Below are 15,774 nucleotides of genomic sequence, written 5' to 3' on the forward strand. Positions count from 1 at the left end.
GGACTTATGCTTGGCTCATTCAATTCACAATGAAGGTCTAGACAATGAAGCTCTATCATTTGGGTCTCGAATCATGGACTTCAAGAAAACTGAAAAAGAGATAAAGGTTTAGAAGTTCCGATCTACTCCTAAGAATTCAAGAGAGATGGTATTGACTAGGTGAAACCAATAACCACGTTTTGTTTCGCCACGCTGGGACAACTACACGAAGTGGGTGAAATCTTCAAGGGGTGTGCTTATGATTTTCACGTCATGAATAACTACCATCAAATTGAACAACATTCATCCAGACAAAAGTTAAGCATCCACAAAGTAAGCTCAAACTAACTTTATAGAATGAACAAAAATCATTTGTTCATGAAAAGTATGAACGGAAGATTCACCATAAATCAATACCAATCAGATCTTGCATTCGTCTAACATACATGAAATAAAATCTAAACTATGATGAGGGATAAGAACCATGTAAACTCCAAAATAATAGAAGTAATCACCATCAATTTGAACAATGCATTACTTATTACTTTGGTAGTCAAAAACAACAATTTGCTTATCTTAACATGTTTTGCAACATGCTCCCATGATTTACAAATGACCCTGAGCTCAATTTATAGGCTCTTCAATTACAATTCAATAGCCAGGATTGATTTCGAATCAACGGTAGAGATTACAAAATAAAACCCTAATTAGGGTTTTTTACAACTAACTATCCCTCGACCAATGAGAAAATCACATTTGGGGACACTTGTCCTTCTGCTAAATATAAACCAATAATAAAATAAAAAGTTGTTGCATTGTGATGTATGCCTTCTAGAAGCCTTTGTGGATAAGTCAAGTTCATTGAACCTAGACATGTTGACCTAGAACAATCTGGAAGTTGACGAGGCGCCACCTCAGCATGTTGGATGTCCTCCTTGGTCACTTTGTTCTTTTTCCATGTACTTGCCTTGGAATATTTTTCCTTGCCAACAACTCTGTCCTTTGCGCTTGCTTCTTCCTACTTTGATCTCAGATTCCTTTCGAGATTTTGATTTCTTCTTCTCCCCTGCATTTGAATCTTTGAGGTCTAGAAGTCTCCCCTTGGATCAAATGTTTGTACTTGAAGTTATTAAATTTTCTTTCTTGATTGCTCTGAAATTCCTCCTGCTTGAATTGGACTAGTGTTATTCCTCTAAATTCTCCAATTTGTGTCCAGAAATTTTCTATGTATATAAATTTGCTTCGAATACTCCTCTAGTCTCCATCTGATTCTGATTGGGAGCTTGTCTTCAATTCCTCAGGAGATGAAATCCTTCAAGAAGTTGCCCCGATTGCTTCAATAGGTTTGGGATTATAGGTGAAATCCCCCAAGAAGTCTGAAAAAAAAAAATTCCTATATTTTCACCAAGTCTAAGGACTTTTCTTTCTTGATACCTTGAAATTCTTCCAAGTGCCTTGAATTTGGAGAAGAATTCCTCTGTGCCTTCGTCACAATGGAGGAAAATGGAATTTTCCTTGTGAAGTATTTCCCATACTTAGCCAAATTTTGGCTATTCAATTTCATTTTGTAACACCTTCATGCAGACCTTTCAACACTTGGCCAAGATTTTGGCCATCTCTATGCTCGAACGAACTTTGCCTGTGGATTTGCCTTCAATTCTGAATTTGGGTTGTGCTAAGTAGGACAAACTCCATCCTTGGACAAGGATTTTATTCATTTCCTCTATACTTTTCCTCTTTCCTTTCCAACATAGTCAAAATTTGACTCTTTTGTTGTGGAAAACTCCACACTTAACAAAAAAAATTTCTCTGTTACCCCGAGTTTCCGGGACGGGGACAGTAGTGGAAAGCAATTTTTTTTGCCAAATTTGGGGACAGGGGAGGGAGACAGCAAAGGGGACGGCTATATAAAATATAGGTAAAATTTAAAATATATGGGAAAATTCTAAATGTTCATAAGAAAACATGGATAAAGCATGCATATATACATTATATTCATATGAAAACATGGATATAGCATGTAAATCTTGAACATACAACATTGTTAATACTCAATATGCATTCATAGTTCAGGATTTCAATTCATTCAAGTTGTCAATATGCATAGCATAATAGATATTAAAGAAATAACATACAAAATGCCCAAAGGCTACAATGCTGCCATATAGTTTCAATGTCAATTACAATATGAAAATCAAAATAGTACTAAGTAAATACAGAAAAAGCAAAGTATAATGCTGCCCCTAATCTGCATCCACTGAAGGAACCAAACAATAGCTACCAGTGCCCTAGCAGATGAAGCCAACCACTACCCATAGCAAACAGCGGACAAAGGTAGACTAAATGCAACCAAAAAAAAAACCACGAATTCGAACCCCAATAACCAGTCAAAGACGGCGAGAATACTGATGCAATCTTAACCTTTATCACTCCCATAAAATAAATTCAAATAAATTGGTACTCTTGACTATTAAGTATTAACTATTCAGTATTATATTTAGCTATTTAAATTTAAATTATTTAATATGATAGTTCAAAGCATTAAAAAATTAAAAATTAAAAAGGGAACAACATTAATCTAATTATTAATATTGTTCCTTTTTTTTATTTTTTATTTTTTAATACTTCAAACCATTTAGGACAAATATTTAAAATTGTTTTAAAAAACAATTTTAAATTTTTAAGGCATTCAGTCATGTTTTAACTTTTAATTATTTCGGAACAAAAAAAAATTAAAAATATGACATATTGTATGTATTAAATTAGTCCCTATCATGGGGGACATCCAACCGTCCCCGGGACGGATTGGGGACTTCCCAGCTGTCCCCGAGACGTACGGACGTCCCCCACGACTGGGAAAAACCCCCCCGTTTCCGGGATATCCCCCACAAATACCCATATATTTGAAGACAGGGGGGGGCGTCGCCTAGCCATCCCTAAGTCCCTGAAACACCCCCGGAACCAAGACGGGGGATTTCAGGCCAGGGACGCGTCTCCGAGTTTCATAGTTTTTTTGTTTCCTCTTGGCGAATTCCAACACTTGGGTCGGACTTTCGAAATCCCTTTCCTCACTTGGGTAGGACTTTGGAAATAATTTTCCTTTCTTGAACTTGAGAAAGAATGAGAATGAAAATGACAAGTTGAAATTGATATAAGTTTGAGAAGTTCGATCCTTTTAGCATCTTTATTTTTGGTAAATTCATCGAACCTAGTCATCTTCTCATCTTCCTCGAAATGGCAACTTAATCCCTTCAAAAAACTTCAAAAGAAAGTTTCTATTTTTGCTTCTTGGCGCCACTTCACACCTTGTCTTCATCTTGTCCATGTTTTGGCAAGGAATCTTTTTAAATTCTTCATGTATTTAGGAAATTTTCTCTGTGTTGGACGAATTTTTCAATTTCCTCTGTGTTGGGCGAATTTTGAAAAATATTTTGTGTTGGGCAAATTTCCTTGACTTCCAAACCTGGTCGATTCTTTTCATGGCAGAGTTTTCCATGTGTTAGGACATTCTTTTCATGACCTTAGCGAAGCTCATGTGGGGTCATGCTATTTCCAACTTCAAGATGGCAAACTTCATGTGACCTTAGGCCATTCCTTCTCTTTCATGGGTGGAGTTTAAGTGTTTCCATGCCATTTCTAACCCTTTGGTGGTCTTCATGTGCCTTCATGCAAGGTGGACTTTGCACTTGATCATGCCAATTTCTTCTAAGTGTCAAGGCGGACTTGCTACTTTGTCATCCCATCTATACTTCAAACTTGGGCGGACTTCACCATTCACAAGCCATCTTGCTAATTTCTCTTAGCAGACTTGGTTCCTTGGCCAGCCATGTCTTGGCGAACTTCATAATAGATTGGACATTTCCAACTTGTGGCATGGCGGACTTGACACTTGGTCAAGCCAATTGTATGATTTGTCTAGACGGACTTTGCCATTGCATAAGACATTGTCTTGCTTTGTCTTGGCGCTTAGGCAAGACATTTCCTTGGCACTTAACCAGATTTTCAAATTTTATTTTCTTTCAAGGTATCAATACTTAACCAATTTTCTGAATTTTTCTCCCCAAGGTATCAATACTTGGTCAATTTTCTGAATTTTTCTCCCCAAGGTATCAATACTTAGCCAATTTTCTGATTTTTTCTCCTTGGCGGACTTTGAGTATTTCATGCCTTTCTTGGGCGGCCTTGGCCATCTTCTCTTGGGCAGACTTTGCTATGCCTTGGACATTTCCCTTGCTTGAGGAAGGTGGACTTCATGATGGCTTGGACGTTGGAAACTTCTACCTTGAGCATGGAGTTCATGATTGGACGTTGGAAACTCCTACCTTGAGCGGAGTTCATGATGACTTGCACATTGGAAACTTCTACCTTGAGCGGACTTCATGATGACTTGCACATTGGAAACTTCTACCTTGAGCGGACTTCAAGATGGCTTGGACGTTGGAAACTTCTACCTTGAGCAGACTTCATGATGGCTTGGACATTGGAAACTTCTACCTTGAGCGGACTTGCTCATAGGTCGGACATTTTCTTGGACATGGCCAACTCCATTGATGGCAAACTTTGAACCGGCCTGGGACATGGTCCTCTCTATTGTCATGAACACTTGGATGAATCTTCTCGCTCAACAATTCATGTTTGTCTGGAACATCTGGAACAACATCCTGTCTGGAGATTTTCCCTTGCTTTTTACACTTGGAGACACAAATTTTTTATTTCGAAGATAGGAACCTTGTTGCCATGACCTGAACAACCCAATCCTAAGTAAACTTTCAAAAAAGCTGAAAAAAGCAAAAAGCAAAAAGCAAAAAAAGCAGGTGAAAAAGCTGCTTCTCGGATTGGTCCCAAAAAGCAAAAAAACAAAAAAAGCAGAATCCCACAAAAATAGGAAGGTGTCAAAATTGACCCTAAGCAATTGCAATTTTCATCCTTTGGGCCTTCTGAGCACTTTGATGGTGTCTAAAAGATTTCCTTAATTGACTTGGATGACCATCTTAAAACTCTAACTCCTCATTGCAAAAAGATTGGTGATTAGCAATTGTGATGCCAAAGCAAAACCTTAAAAGGCAAAATCAGGGGGTCCCTATTTGCAATGGGGCGATGTGTGAAAAAGGTCACAACACTGCTTGATGTTGCAAACAATCATGTTTCAATACTTTCAAGAAATTACTGGTAAGATGGCTCCTACACCAACAATCACACTTATATTTAAGGTTTTACTAACACCTTTCTTCATGGCCAAGGTTTTATAGCCTCTCTTATTTATTATAAATCAGGAAAACTAGGATAATGTTTCAAGGATGATTGTGCTTCATGGACTTACATGTAATGAACCAAGAGTTTAGTTACTCAAAACATTACAAAAGATAAATCTCAAAAAGGATAATACATAGCATTAACGTTGAAGCAAATTTTCAACAAATGTGCTAAAGGAAATGGTAGCTCCCAAAAAAAAAGTTGACCATTTTAAGAAGATATCTAGAAATAATAGTCATAAAGATATCCACATTACGATATATTTTTATGCTATTACTCAAGCAAGTATTGTTTATGTATAATATTTGGATGCCGCAAGCAATTTTTATCTAGCCTTGTGTCTTCAAGCACTTTCCATGAAAAATCTAAAATGAATGTGAGCCTATAATTTTGCCATCTATTTTAAATTTGGAGTTTGTCACGTGATTGAAGTGTTTTCCAGAGAGGTGACCAGATTACATGAATTAAACAAGAATGTAGTTTTTCATGATGTTTACATGATGCCTACACATGGTAGTATTGGTATCATTTTCAAAGATGTGAAGATTTCTATGATGGTAGAGTATGTCAGGAGTACTTTGATTGCTAACATTTTGAATGTAATTGTGAAGGATGACAAGCATGTGCTAGTGAATGGCCTAAAGGAATACATCATTCTCTATATGAATAAGTTGTTTGCATATTTGACATCAAAAGTTTGGTAGTATGGAAGTTTTTGTTGCAGGGTTCTAATTGATGTTACTCTACTTAAATCTTGTTGTTTCGTACCGGTCCATAAAGCTAAAATTGACAAATCTCAAGTTAAGGTTAAGTTTCGGCCTATCAGTGTGCTATGTGTATTTTAAAGTTTGGGGATAGAAGTAGTTGTTCCCCAAATATGTACTTGCTGCTACAAAGAATACAATGATTGTTATAGAAGCCCCATCAGTAGGAAAAAACAGATGTACATCATTTGGGGAAGTTTCAAGAATTTCAGGTATGACTTGTCACATGAATGCCAAGTTGTGAAAGGAAGAATGTTGGACAAAAATTCAATTGGTAAGTTTACAGAATCTTGTTGGGAAGATGTGATTCATATTTGGGATTTAAATGAATATATTAAACATTTGCATGAATACTCTTATTGGTTTCATGGCATTGTCACAAAGATATCTGAGCTACTAGGTTCACACAGTACTTTATGGCAAGAATTGCAGCATCTTACACGTCCAGGAACAAGACTTTATGTGCGATATAATATAAACTTGAAGCTTCATGGTATAAATTGCTTGAGGACAAGCAATATTGAGGAGGGAGGACTTGTCGTGTCCCCTTTTTCTAAAAATTGCTTCTTTCTAAAAATAGCAGTTTCTATTTTTAATAAGGCCAATTGTCCAAAAATAGGAAGACATGCCCTGGGTATAAAACATGAAATATTGTACTTGAAGGTAAAATATTCAAATCAGATTAATGGTGAATATTGTCATGTACCCTTTCTAAAAATAGCATTTACTATTTTTAGTAAGTCTGACTATCTAAATATAGGAAGTCGGGACTATTTGATTAATTGGGAAAGTTTATCTTCCAATTTGATTGAGAAAAATTTGATTTGGCAACAAATATTAAGTAATTTTGAAATAAAATAAAATGCCAAAAAGGGTGTGGATTTTAGTGGGGCTCAAATAGGCAATTTTGTGTCTTCTTGGAATCTAGTCAAAAAGATGGAATTAATTGGCAATTCCTATTCGGGTGGAAGAAGTGGAGGTGCAAATTTAGAAAAGAGGTTTCAAATCTTTAATGGAAATATTCCCTCTTCCTTGGCATGGGTTTTGGCGCCCAAGACATATTTTGAATGTGGGTTTCATTTATCAAGTTTTTGGCTTGCTTTTCCATTCATTCTATCTTATCATTTCAACAAGGTTTTGTTCTTCTTCTTCAGAGGCTGAGAAACCATTGAAGGAGTGATCTTTCAAGCTGATAAACCAGGGGGATAGAGGCTTGCAGGCAGAGTGTTTACAAGTCTCCAGTGGCAATCGAATCCAGGTGTTACAGTTGTGCTTCAAAGAGACTTTTATGTGGGTTGTTTTGGCAAGGGTTGTACTTGTAATAGTTAGTGTGTTGTAGTTTCTTAGTTCATTTTCAGATTTGTATTGCTGGTAATAACAGCATATATTGTTGTTCTTGACCGTTGTTAGACATTTATTTTCATGCATCTCGCTATTGTGGGAAAGTCTAAGGAGTTTGGAGAGTATTTTGGATTTTATAGTGGATTTGTGAAGCTTTGAGCTCCATTTTTGGAGTCTATTTTGTAATGCTTCATGGCAGATTTTTAGACTGTCATAAACATATTTTTGCATGCTGTTATAATGCCAAAATTTCTGCAGAATCTTCTTCTTATGTTTTGAGTGTTTATAAGTTCATTGGTGCAATTTTCGGCATACCCGATTTCACCGTTTGGTTGCAAATCATAAATCTGAGTTGGGTTATTAGAATTCTGTAAATCTGATATAAAATTGCAGTAAGGGTTATTACATCTTTGTAAACAAACCAAACACTATTTTCAAAACCATCTTCTCAACCTTCTCATGGAATCTCACCTTTCATTCAACCATCTTAAGTTTATTTAAAGGTTGTTTATATAGCATTTGTGTTGAACATTTAGTGGATAAGGATAAATAGGCTGCTTATGTGAGACCAAAAGTCCCCATGCATTAACAATCAACTTCATCTTAGAATGCCCTGGCTCTTTACAAACAAGAGATACATCTTCATTTCTGTTATGGCGGTGGCTTCTTAAACGAATGTCACCTCTGTCTCATGTGATTGGCTTACATGGATTACATTTAGATATGTCACTCAACAAGCATAGGCTCTCTGTATATCTATAAATAAGCCCACGTCTAATATAATTATATAACTACATTTGCATTATTCTACAAGAGCCTAAGAATAACGAAGCACTTATACCTAGTAGGTCCTCAATGCAAGGAAAAAATGCAATTTCAGAAAGGATTAAATAATATTAAGAAGTTTAAAAATCAAGAGGCATCTAAAGAGTTAAAATTCTTGGAGAAAACAATCTATTTAAGAGAGACCAAGCAAGGAGGAGGTATCTTTGAGAAGACATTTTGTTATTTGATTTCTACTCCTTATGAAGCATGGAACTTTGGTTCAATTAACCTAAGGACAAAACCCTTCAAGCTATGCAATTGGAGGACCAAAATCCAAATTTCCTTAAACTGATTTCACATGGATATCGCCATTGTGAAAATTTGATTTAATTCAGTTTAAATTAAAATGTCCTTTCAACGAGAAGCAGGTCATGTTAATCTAAGGGCAAATATCAGGCAGATTTGGAGAGTTTCAAAGGCATTTCATTAAGAAATGCACTGCTACAAATTTAGAAATAAATTAGCAGCCAGTGCAGTAAATAAGTTCAGTATTCTATTTATATCTAAATTACATAATAAACAATTAAACTGCAATTTCTCGTTCAATTTCACATTTATGTTTAATTCTGCCAACTATTTACTATGAGCTTGAATTTGTTACTTTTTTGGTAAATTAAACATAATATTACGTTTATTCAAACTGATGAAAAAAGTCCAAAGTAAATTTTCCTCTCGAAAACAGCAACTAAGAGAAGGCTCAGAAAATGAGAAATTCACAAAATCTGTAAAAAAGCTTCTATGTTTTTTTTAAACTGAAGAATAGGATAAAATACCCGCAAAGCAGGATTTGGTACTGAAGAAGCCACAATTTTTCTGAGAAGCCGTAAAAGCTCCCTATATTTACTCCATAGCCACTTCCTGTATATATCTTCGGCCTTTTCTCCATCATCTATTTCTCCTTCTTGGCTTCTCTTCCGCTTTTTCTTCAGCCTCTCTGAGGCTTCCTTCACAGCAGAGGTCGCGAGTTCAGTTCTCAGCAATGGTAGAAAGAAGGACTGAAGAGTTATCAGGGCTTCCAAACCCTGATCAGAAATTGCTCTGTTTCCAAGGCACGAGGAAAGCAGGGAAATGAGAAAAGGGGCATTGTTTACATGAGCTCTAGATGTGAGAAGCTCGTCCCCTAATTTCTTTATTCTTTCCATATTTGAGGTTTCGGATAGACAATCGCGCTGGTTTAGTTGGAAGGAAACTCCATCCCGGAAAAAAACCTCTCACAGCTTAAACCCCAAAGTATATATCCGTTGCGTTTTAGGGGTTTCAGGATGTGATTCATGGAAGCTAACTTCTATTTTTAGTTTTTTTTTTTTAATTTTATGTTAATTTAATTGATTTACAATTTCAACTATATTTTAAAAAGTTGTTTTTTTTTCATCATTAAAAATTGTAACTTTTGATTTGAAAATAATATGAATTAAAAATACAACTCCTAACCAAAATATTATATTATGATCTTATTATATTGTAATGTTTATTGTAATGTTATTTTTACTATTTGAAGTTATTAAGATTGTTAATTAAGACAATAATAAAATAGCACCAAATTAACAGCTTTTCATTCTCAACTTAAAAATTAAAAATAATAAAATCAATTTAACTTATAACCATGACATTATATATAAACTCAATCAACATAATACTTTAATTAATTTTTAATATTTTTAAAATTATCAAATTAAATTATTTTCAAATCAATACATTAACTATAATAAATATTATTAAAAAAAATTAAATTTATATCTTTATCATTAAGACACTAGATTTCTTAGCCAACCAATACTATTATCATATTAACCAAAATAAATAAATTATTTACTATCAAATAACAAAATTGTCTTACTACAATTTGAAGAAATTCTAGTAAATCCACATTGTTTATTTAACCTATCTCACAAATATTTCAACATTTTTTTTTTTAACCTATCTCGCAAATATTTCAACGTTGTTTATTTAACCTATCTCCCAAATATTTAGACATTGTTTATTTAACCTATCTCCCAAATATTTTATTTTTTACCTCGAAGTCATGCTTTATTTGAAATAATTGGGTTGCTTTCTAGCATTGATGGTGCTACATTTTTGCAACTTTTCATTTATTGAAAATTTTGGAGGTGACGTCTACAACGGTATTCATTAACCTTTTTTTAATCTTTTTTGTTTGTTAATAGTTTTTTCTCCAACCACGCGAGACACTAACCAATGACAATTAAATGCATTTTATAGACATAGATGACTAAGATAGATTTAATTGTCTTGTATGACTAAAAATGCTTATCAAATGTAGATAATACCTTAGATATAAGAAATTAATTATAAATAATCATATAAATTTAATTATTAACAAATTTTCATCACTAATAATAGAAAATAATTAAATTAATTACATAAGTGTTCCTTATTTCTTATAAACTATCATGTTGAATTCAAGGTCAAATATGATAATATTTTATTTTTTCAATATGCCTTTGCATGTTCTTTGAATTATAAACAATAATGTATTGAATAAATATCTAAATTGATATAAAAAAATTAAGCAAAGGCTATAGTGTTGAACACAAAAATCACTTGTATTTGATAAAGATTTTATTTTCCTTAACCATTTTACACGCCATTAAAAAAATAAAAAGCAATGCAATTTATTAATTTATCTAATTCAACTTATATCTATAGATAATAATATTACAAATAATAAACCCATTCATGGGTTCCCTAGGGTTAATCCTTTGAATGCTCCTCCGGATGGGGAGACGGTGAAATGGTCAAAACCGGAGAAGGGGTGGGTGAAAATAAATTTTGATGGGGTGTCAAAAGGTAATCCAGGGACTTCAGGTGCGGGATGTTTGGTCTGTGATGATGAAGGGAAGATCCTCTTTACAGGTGCAAGAAGGCTACAAGATGGCACTAATAATGAGGCAGAGGCTCAAGCAGTCTTACTAGCAACTGAACTGGCAGTAAATATAAAGGTGACGAAGGTACATCTGGAGGGTGACTCCCAAATTGTAGTCAAGGCTTTGATCAAAGGCAATACACCATGTTGGAAATTGAATAAATATATACACAATATAAATGAAAAGTTGAAATCTCTCCAAAATTATTGCATCTCGCATGTGAAAAGAGGAGGAAATGTCATTGCGGATGGTCTATCAAATGAAGTGTGTGAGCTCATGCTAGGGGAAGTGAGGTGGCGCGACTGCAAAAAAGATATAGTGAGATGGAGTTAAGGCTTCTTGCCAAGTTGGTACGTCAACAAATTCAAATTTCATGTCAGAAGATCAGCATTTCATCTAAGTAAGGTCGTGTAAATGAGCATTTATTATGGAATGCTTTCTGAAATGGCAGCGGTGGTGGAGTGTGTTGTCTTGAATACTAATTTAGGTATTCTCGCGCATTTAATGAGAAGAGTATGTAAGTTGGTGAAGATAACTTTTGACAGATTTCATCAGAATTCTTTGCAAATTCTTCAACGAGTACCAAAATGGAAGCCAAATTTACTCTGCAGTCTTCCAAGCTAATACCAGATTTACGGGGACCCGTCCCCCTGAAGAAGCTTGAGAAGATGTTTCTTGCAAAAGACTTGTTATTTTTTAAGGCAATTTAGCTGGTCTTGGGTGAAGAGGTGGCGGTTATCGGCCACAGATACATATGCAAAGCGAATATTTACTCTCTTATCATGGCGTGAGGAGTGGAGTTGGGCTAAACCTGTGCGGATGTGAGAAAAGTTCTGAAGAAATCATTCCACAAGAGTATTTGTTAAACATGGAGCCCTTGCTAGAATGGGTTGTGTCGGGTTGGGGTTTCAATCTCTCTGAAGGCATCCCAGAGGATAATGGGGAGTTGCGGGCGAGGCACTCTCGAATTCAATTCCTTCGCAACTGTGAGGAAGCTTGAGTTCATTTTAGAGATGACGCGAAGCAAGGATGGGAAGGGATGATGATCTTTGTCCAGATTATAGATATCGAAGATGTAATTCGACAGAAGAGTGGGGAGGTGAGATTGGCAGAGGAGATAAGATGTAGGAGGTCGATTATGAGAAAACTATCAGCGGAATTGGCAAGGCAAGGTGTAGTGGGTGGTGCGGCAAGTGGGAGTGGTGGTGAGACAGAAAGACCGATTTCACGAGGGTTAGTGGTCGAAGATGCAGAATGAAGAACTGGAGATTCACATGCCTCGGCGGGAAGATGAGGATTTCACTGGATCAAGGTACCTCTAGGCACATCTTTTTGTTTTATAAGTTTTTTGGTTGATAAACTTAAATTTAGATTTTTTGTTAAACGATAAACTCTTCGGTCGGCTTTGATTGGCATGATGTATTTTGAATTTCTGTTTTAGATGATGTGGGGGTGGGGTAGGGTTTGAGCAGTATACATTTTGGGAAACCATGGTTTTAGATAGTAGGATTGGATGGTGGTTGGTGGTTGGGGGTGGTTTGGGGGAGTGGTTTCTTTTTGGAAAGTTTGATGCAAATGTACTTTTTAGTTTAAATAAATAAAATATAACTATTATCGATCAAAAAAAATTACAAATAATAATATGTAAATAATAAATAATATATTGTTATACATTTTATATAATATATAATATAAAAGTAAATATCATAAATAATATTTAAATATCATAGATATTATTATCTAGTATATAGTTTATATATTATTAGAAATAATATAATTAAATCTCCATAATATAAATTTATAGAAATTACTATTTTTATTTTTTTTAAATAAAAGGCGTAAAACCTAAACCTTTTTATTGATATTTAATACTAATAAGTACAAAGAATAAGGAGCAAAACAAAAGTGAGACGGAACCCATAATTGTCTCATCAATGCCTGATAAGAGGACCAAAGTCCAAAACTAACAAATCCTCTAAGCTATAAGAGAAGGGTATATGATGAGGAGCCCATTTACAAAATATTTTTTGATACAAAATTATATATGCCCAAAACTACCAACAGACTCTAACTAGCAGACAGGCATAGATAATGAGATACCCATTAATTTGCATAAACACATGATATCGACCATACAACAAACTAGAGATGATCATATTTGAGATAGAGCACAAGGGACCAAAAGGCCAGTTAGAAAAACTTCTACCACGTAGCAGCTTGAGATTAGAATGACAAATTAAATGGGAAGTGAAAAGTCATATTCCATATCCTCCAAGCATCCTCCCACCCGATCTTGTTAAGGAAGCCACCAGTGATGAAAGATCCATTGAACCCTGCATCTCAATCAATTTTCTTGTGAACAATGCCTTGGAAACCATGACGGGGTCAATGTGGGGGCAGTGATCAAGAGGGTTGCAGGAGGCTAAACAAAGGAACCAAAGCAAGCTGAAGCAAAAAACTAGATAGCACCATCGACAGGTGACGAATGAAGAGTCGAGAGAGCCATAAAAACAACAAGTTGAGGGAGCAAAGGCACAAAAATCTTGTCTACGCATAGGAGAGAGCATCGTCAATATCCTCCAAAGCAGATGAACCAAATGAAAATCCAATAGGGGAGGAGGGATGGATAAAGAAATAAGGTGACACTGGTAGCTACATAGCAAAGAACACACATGTTACACAAAATCAAGACTGCAAAAATCTGCCTTGAACCAGTGATGACAGCAAGGAAGCAAGAGAAAATGGGGAATTAAGCATGTGGGGGTGTCACTGAATGTAATGGCATCTTCAGAATTCCTATAGCAGTACTCCAAATGAGACTATTCTCACAAGCTGGGAGAGAATTCAATAAAGGAGTGGCAAGGGCGGGATGAGACCAAGAAAACATGTTTTCAACATGTGGCAAAACTCACATATTACAAAAATCCAGAAGTATAGGATGAAACCAAGCAAGGAGCGAAAGTTGGGAGTTGAGAACCAAGTAGTCATTCATTACAGGGCACCAGTACAAGCATCTTTATTTTGGAAGGAAGTCTTATTCGCCGTAGTTAATCTTATTCGTGATAACATAGTTAGAAAGTGTATTTGCCATCGCGTTGGCCTCTTTATAGCAATGAGAGATTTCAAACTGCCCAAGATTTGTGAGCAACTGGAGGGTTTGTTGAAAAAGGTAATTCAAGTGCCAAGATGGAATTTTAGACTTTAGACTTGGACAAATCACTAATGGCTACCAACGAGTCTCCCTTGATAAATAAATTCTTAACACCACATTTAATTGTGAAGGAGAGATCCATGATAAGGGCAAAAACAATTGCTTCGTTATTGGAAGTGTGTGGCAAAAGTTTACAAGAGGTTCTTATTACACCTCCGTCATGCAGTTTGAGGGTCGCCCCTACCTCCGAGATCCATGGGTTTCCCTTTGAGGTGTCATCAAAGTTTAGCTTAATTTAGTCAGGTTGAGGAGGAACCTATTAAACACTTGTCCGGTCAACTTTTGAGGTGGAAGTATAGGAGCCTTGAGGTCACAAAGGAGGTTTAAGGAAATGCCATCTTTTAAAAATAATGTAATCCCAAGAGGAGAACACTTTGTTGGTGAATGGAGTTTTGTTTAGGAAGCTCATTGCTACTTCAGAAATAAACTGCTCAATGTTGAGGACCTACCTCATATTTGACTTCTTACCTTTGAAGACTTGGGAATTCCTTTCAAGCCATATTTTGCAAATGACAATCGATGGAGAGATTTTCCAAAGACATGAATAGGTGGAGGAATGGGAAAGGGTGGGCCAACTTTGAAAATATTAAATAAATTTACCATGAAGAGGTGTGATCCAATCCAATTTAAACTGGAGTCAATTGAAGGAACACAATGGACCACTTAGAGGGGGGGCGAATCACTGGTAATAAAAAACATTAACTTTTCTAAGTGATCTAAGCTTTAATAACATAAACCATTAAACTATGAGCAAAAATATTAAACTAATTAGGACACACACACACAAAAGGTAAACCCATAACACAAGATATACGAGGAAAACCCACGGTGGGAAAAAACCTTGGTGAGAAATGTTGTTAAAGTCTACTGCTCCAATCCAGCCTCATAAGTAAAATTGATTACAATGTTTAGGGCATCAACCCAAGGAGCACAAACCTCTAAATTTTATAGGCACCAACCCCTAGCTTTATGGGCACCAACCCCTAGCTCTAAGCACCCACTCAGAGACTTTACAATGAAGATGTAAACAAAAACAATTATGCACCTTGTTACAAATGAGGTCTTGTAACACCTTACTAATTATCTTCTGCTCACAAGCTTGATCCTCTGCACTCTGATCTCTGCTATTGTTCTCTGCCTTTTGCACTTGTCTTCTTTTTGTTTCTACAAACAACTCTAGGTTTTCTACTTTGATCACCCCTCCTTTACTGCCTCTTTGTCTTTGCTCTGCACTATCAGATTTATGATCTTTGTTACTCTCAATTCCTCTCTGGTCTAAACACTTTTCTATCTTTGCTTTCAACCTTGCTACTCTTCCACCTTGTTGCACTCTCTATTCTTTCTTTTTGTTCACTATCTCTGGCCTCTTCTTGTTGGCCTTGTCATCAATCTTTGTCACCCCTCATCTCGAGCTATCTTCTCTTCCTCACATCTAGCATACAAAGTTTCCCTCTAAAAATGGATTTCAAATCAGATCTTCTCGGCCTCTGAGAGATCATGTCTCGCAGGCAATGTC

The 15,774-nt window shown here is 35.7% G+C and overlaps 1 protein-coding gene across 5 annotated transcripts in view; it reads right to left on the reverse strand.

Annotated features, from left to right (window-relative positions):
- The window catches only part of LOC131075585 (protein NUCLEOLAR COMPLEX ASSOCIATED 4), a 190,874-nt gene extending 181,440 nt beyond the window's left edge, over positions 1 to 9,434 (reverse strand). For 3 of the 5 annotated variants that reach the window (XM_058012433.2, XM_058012432.2, XM_058012431.2), the window contains exon 1: positions 8,936 to 9,433. In XM_058012433.2, coding sequence (XP_057868416.1) covers positions 8,936 to 9,304 — 369 coding nt within the window. In that variant the 5' untranslated portion in view covers positions 9,305 to 9,433. Of the gene's footprint in view, positions 1 to 8,935 lie in introns of all 5 variants that reach the window. The other 2 variants (XM_058012434.2, XM_058012435.2) reach the window with 2 other exon arrangements.
- Positions 9,435 to 15,774: the final 6,340 nt, after the last annotated feature.

This window comes from Cryptomeria japonica, chromosome 5 (genome assembly GCF_030272615.1).
Source record: "Cryptomeria japonica chromosome 5, Sugi_1.0, whole genome shotgun sequence".
Classification (NCBI taxonomy): Eukaryota; Viridiplantae; Streptophyta; class Pinopsida; order Cupressales; family Cupressaceae; genus Cryptomeria; species Cryptomeria japonica.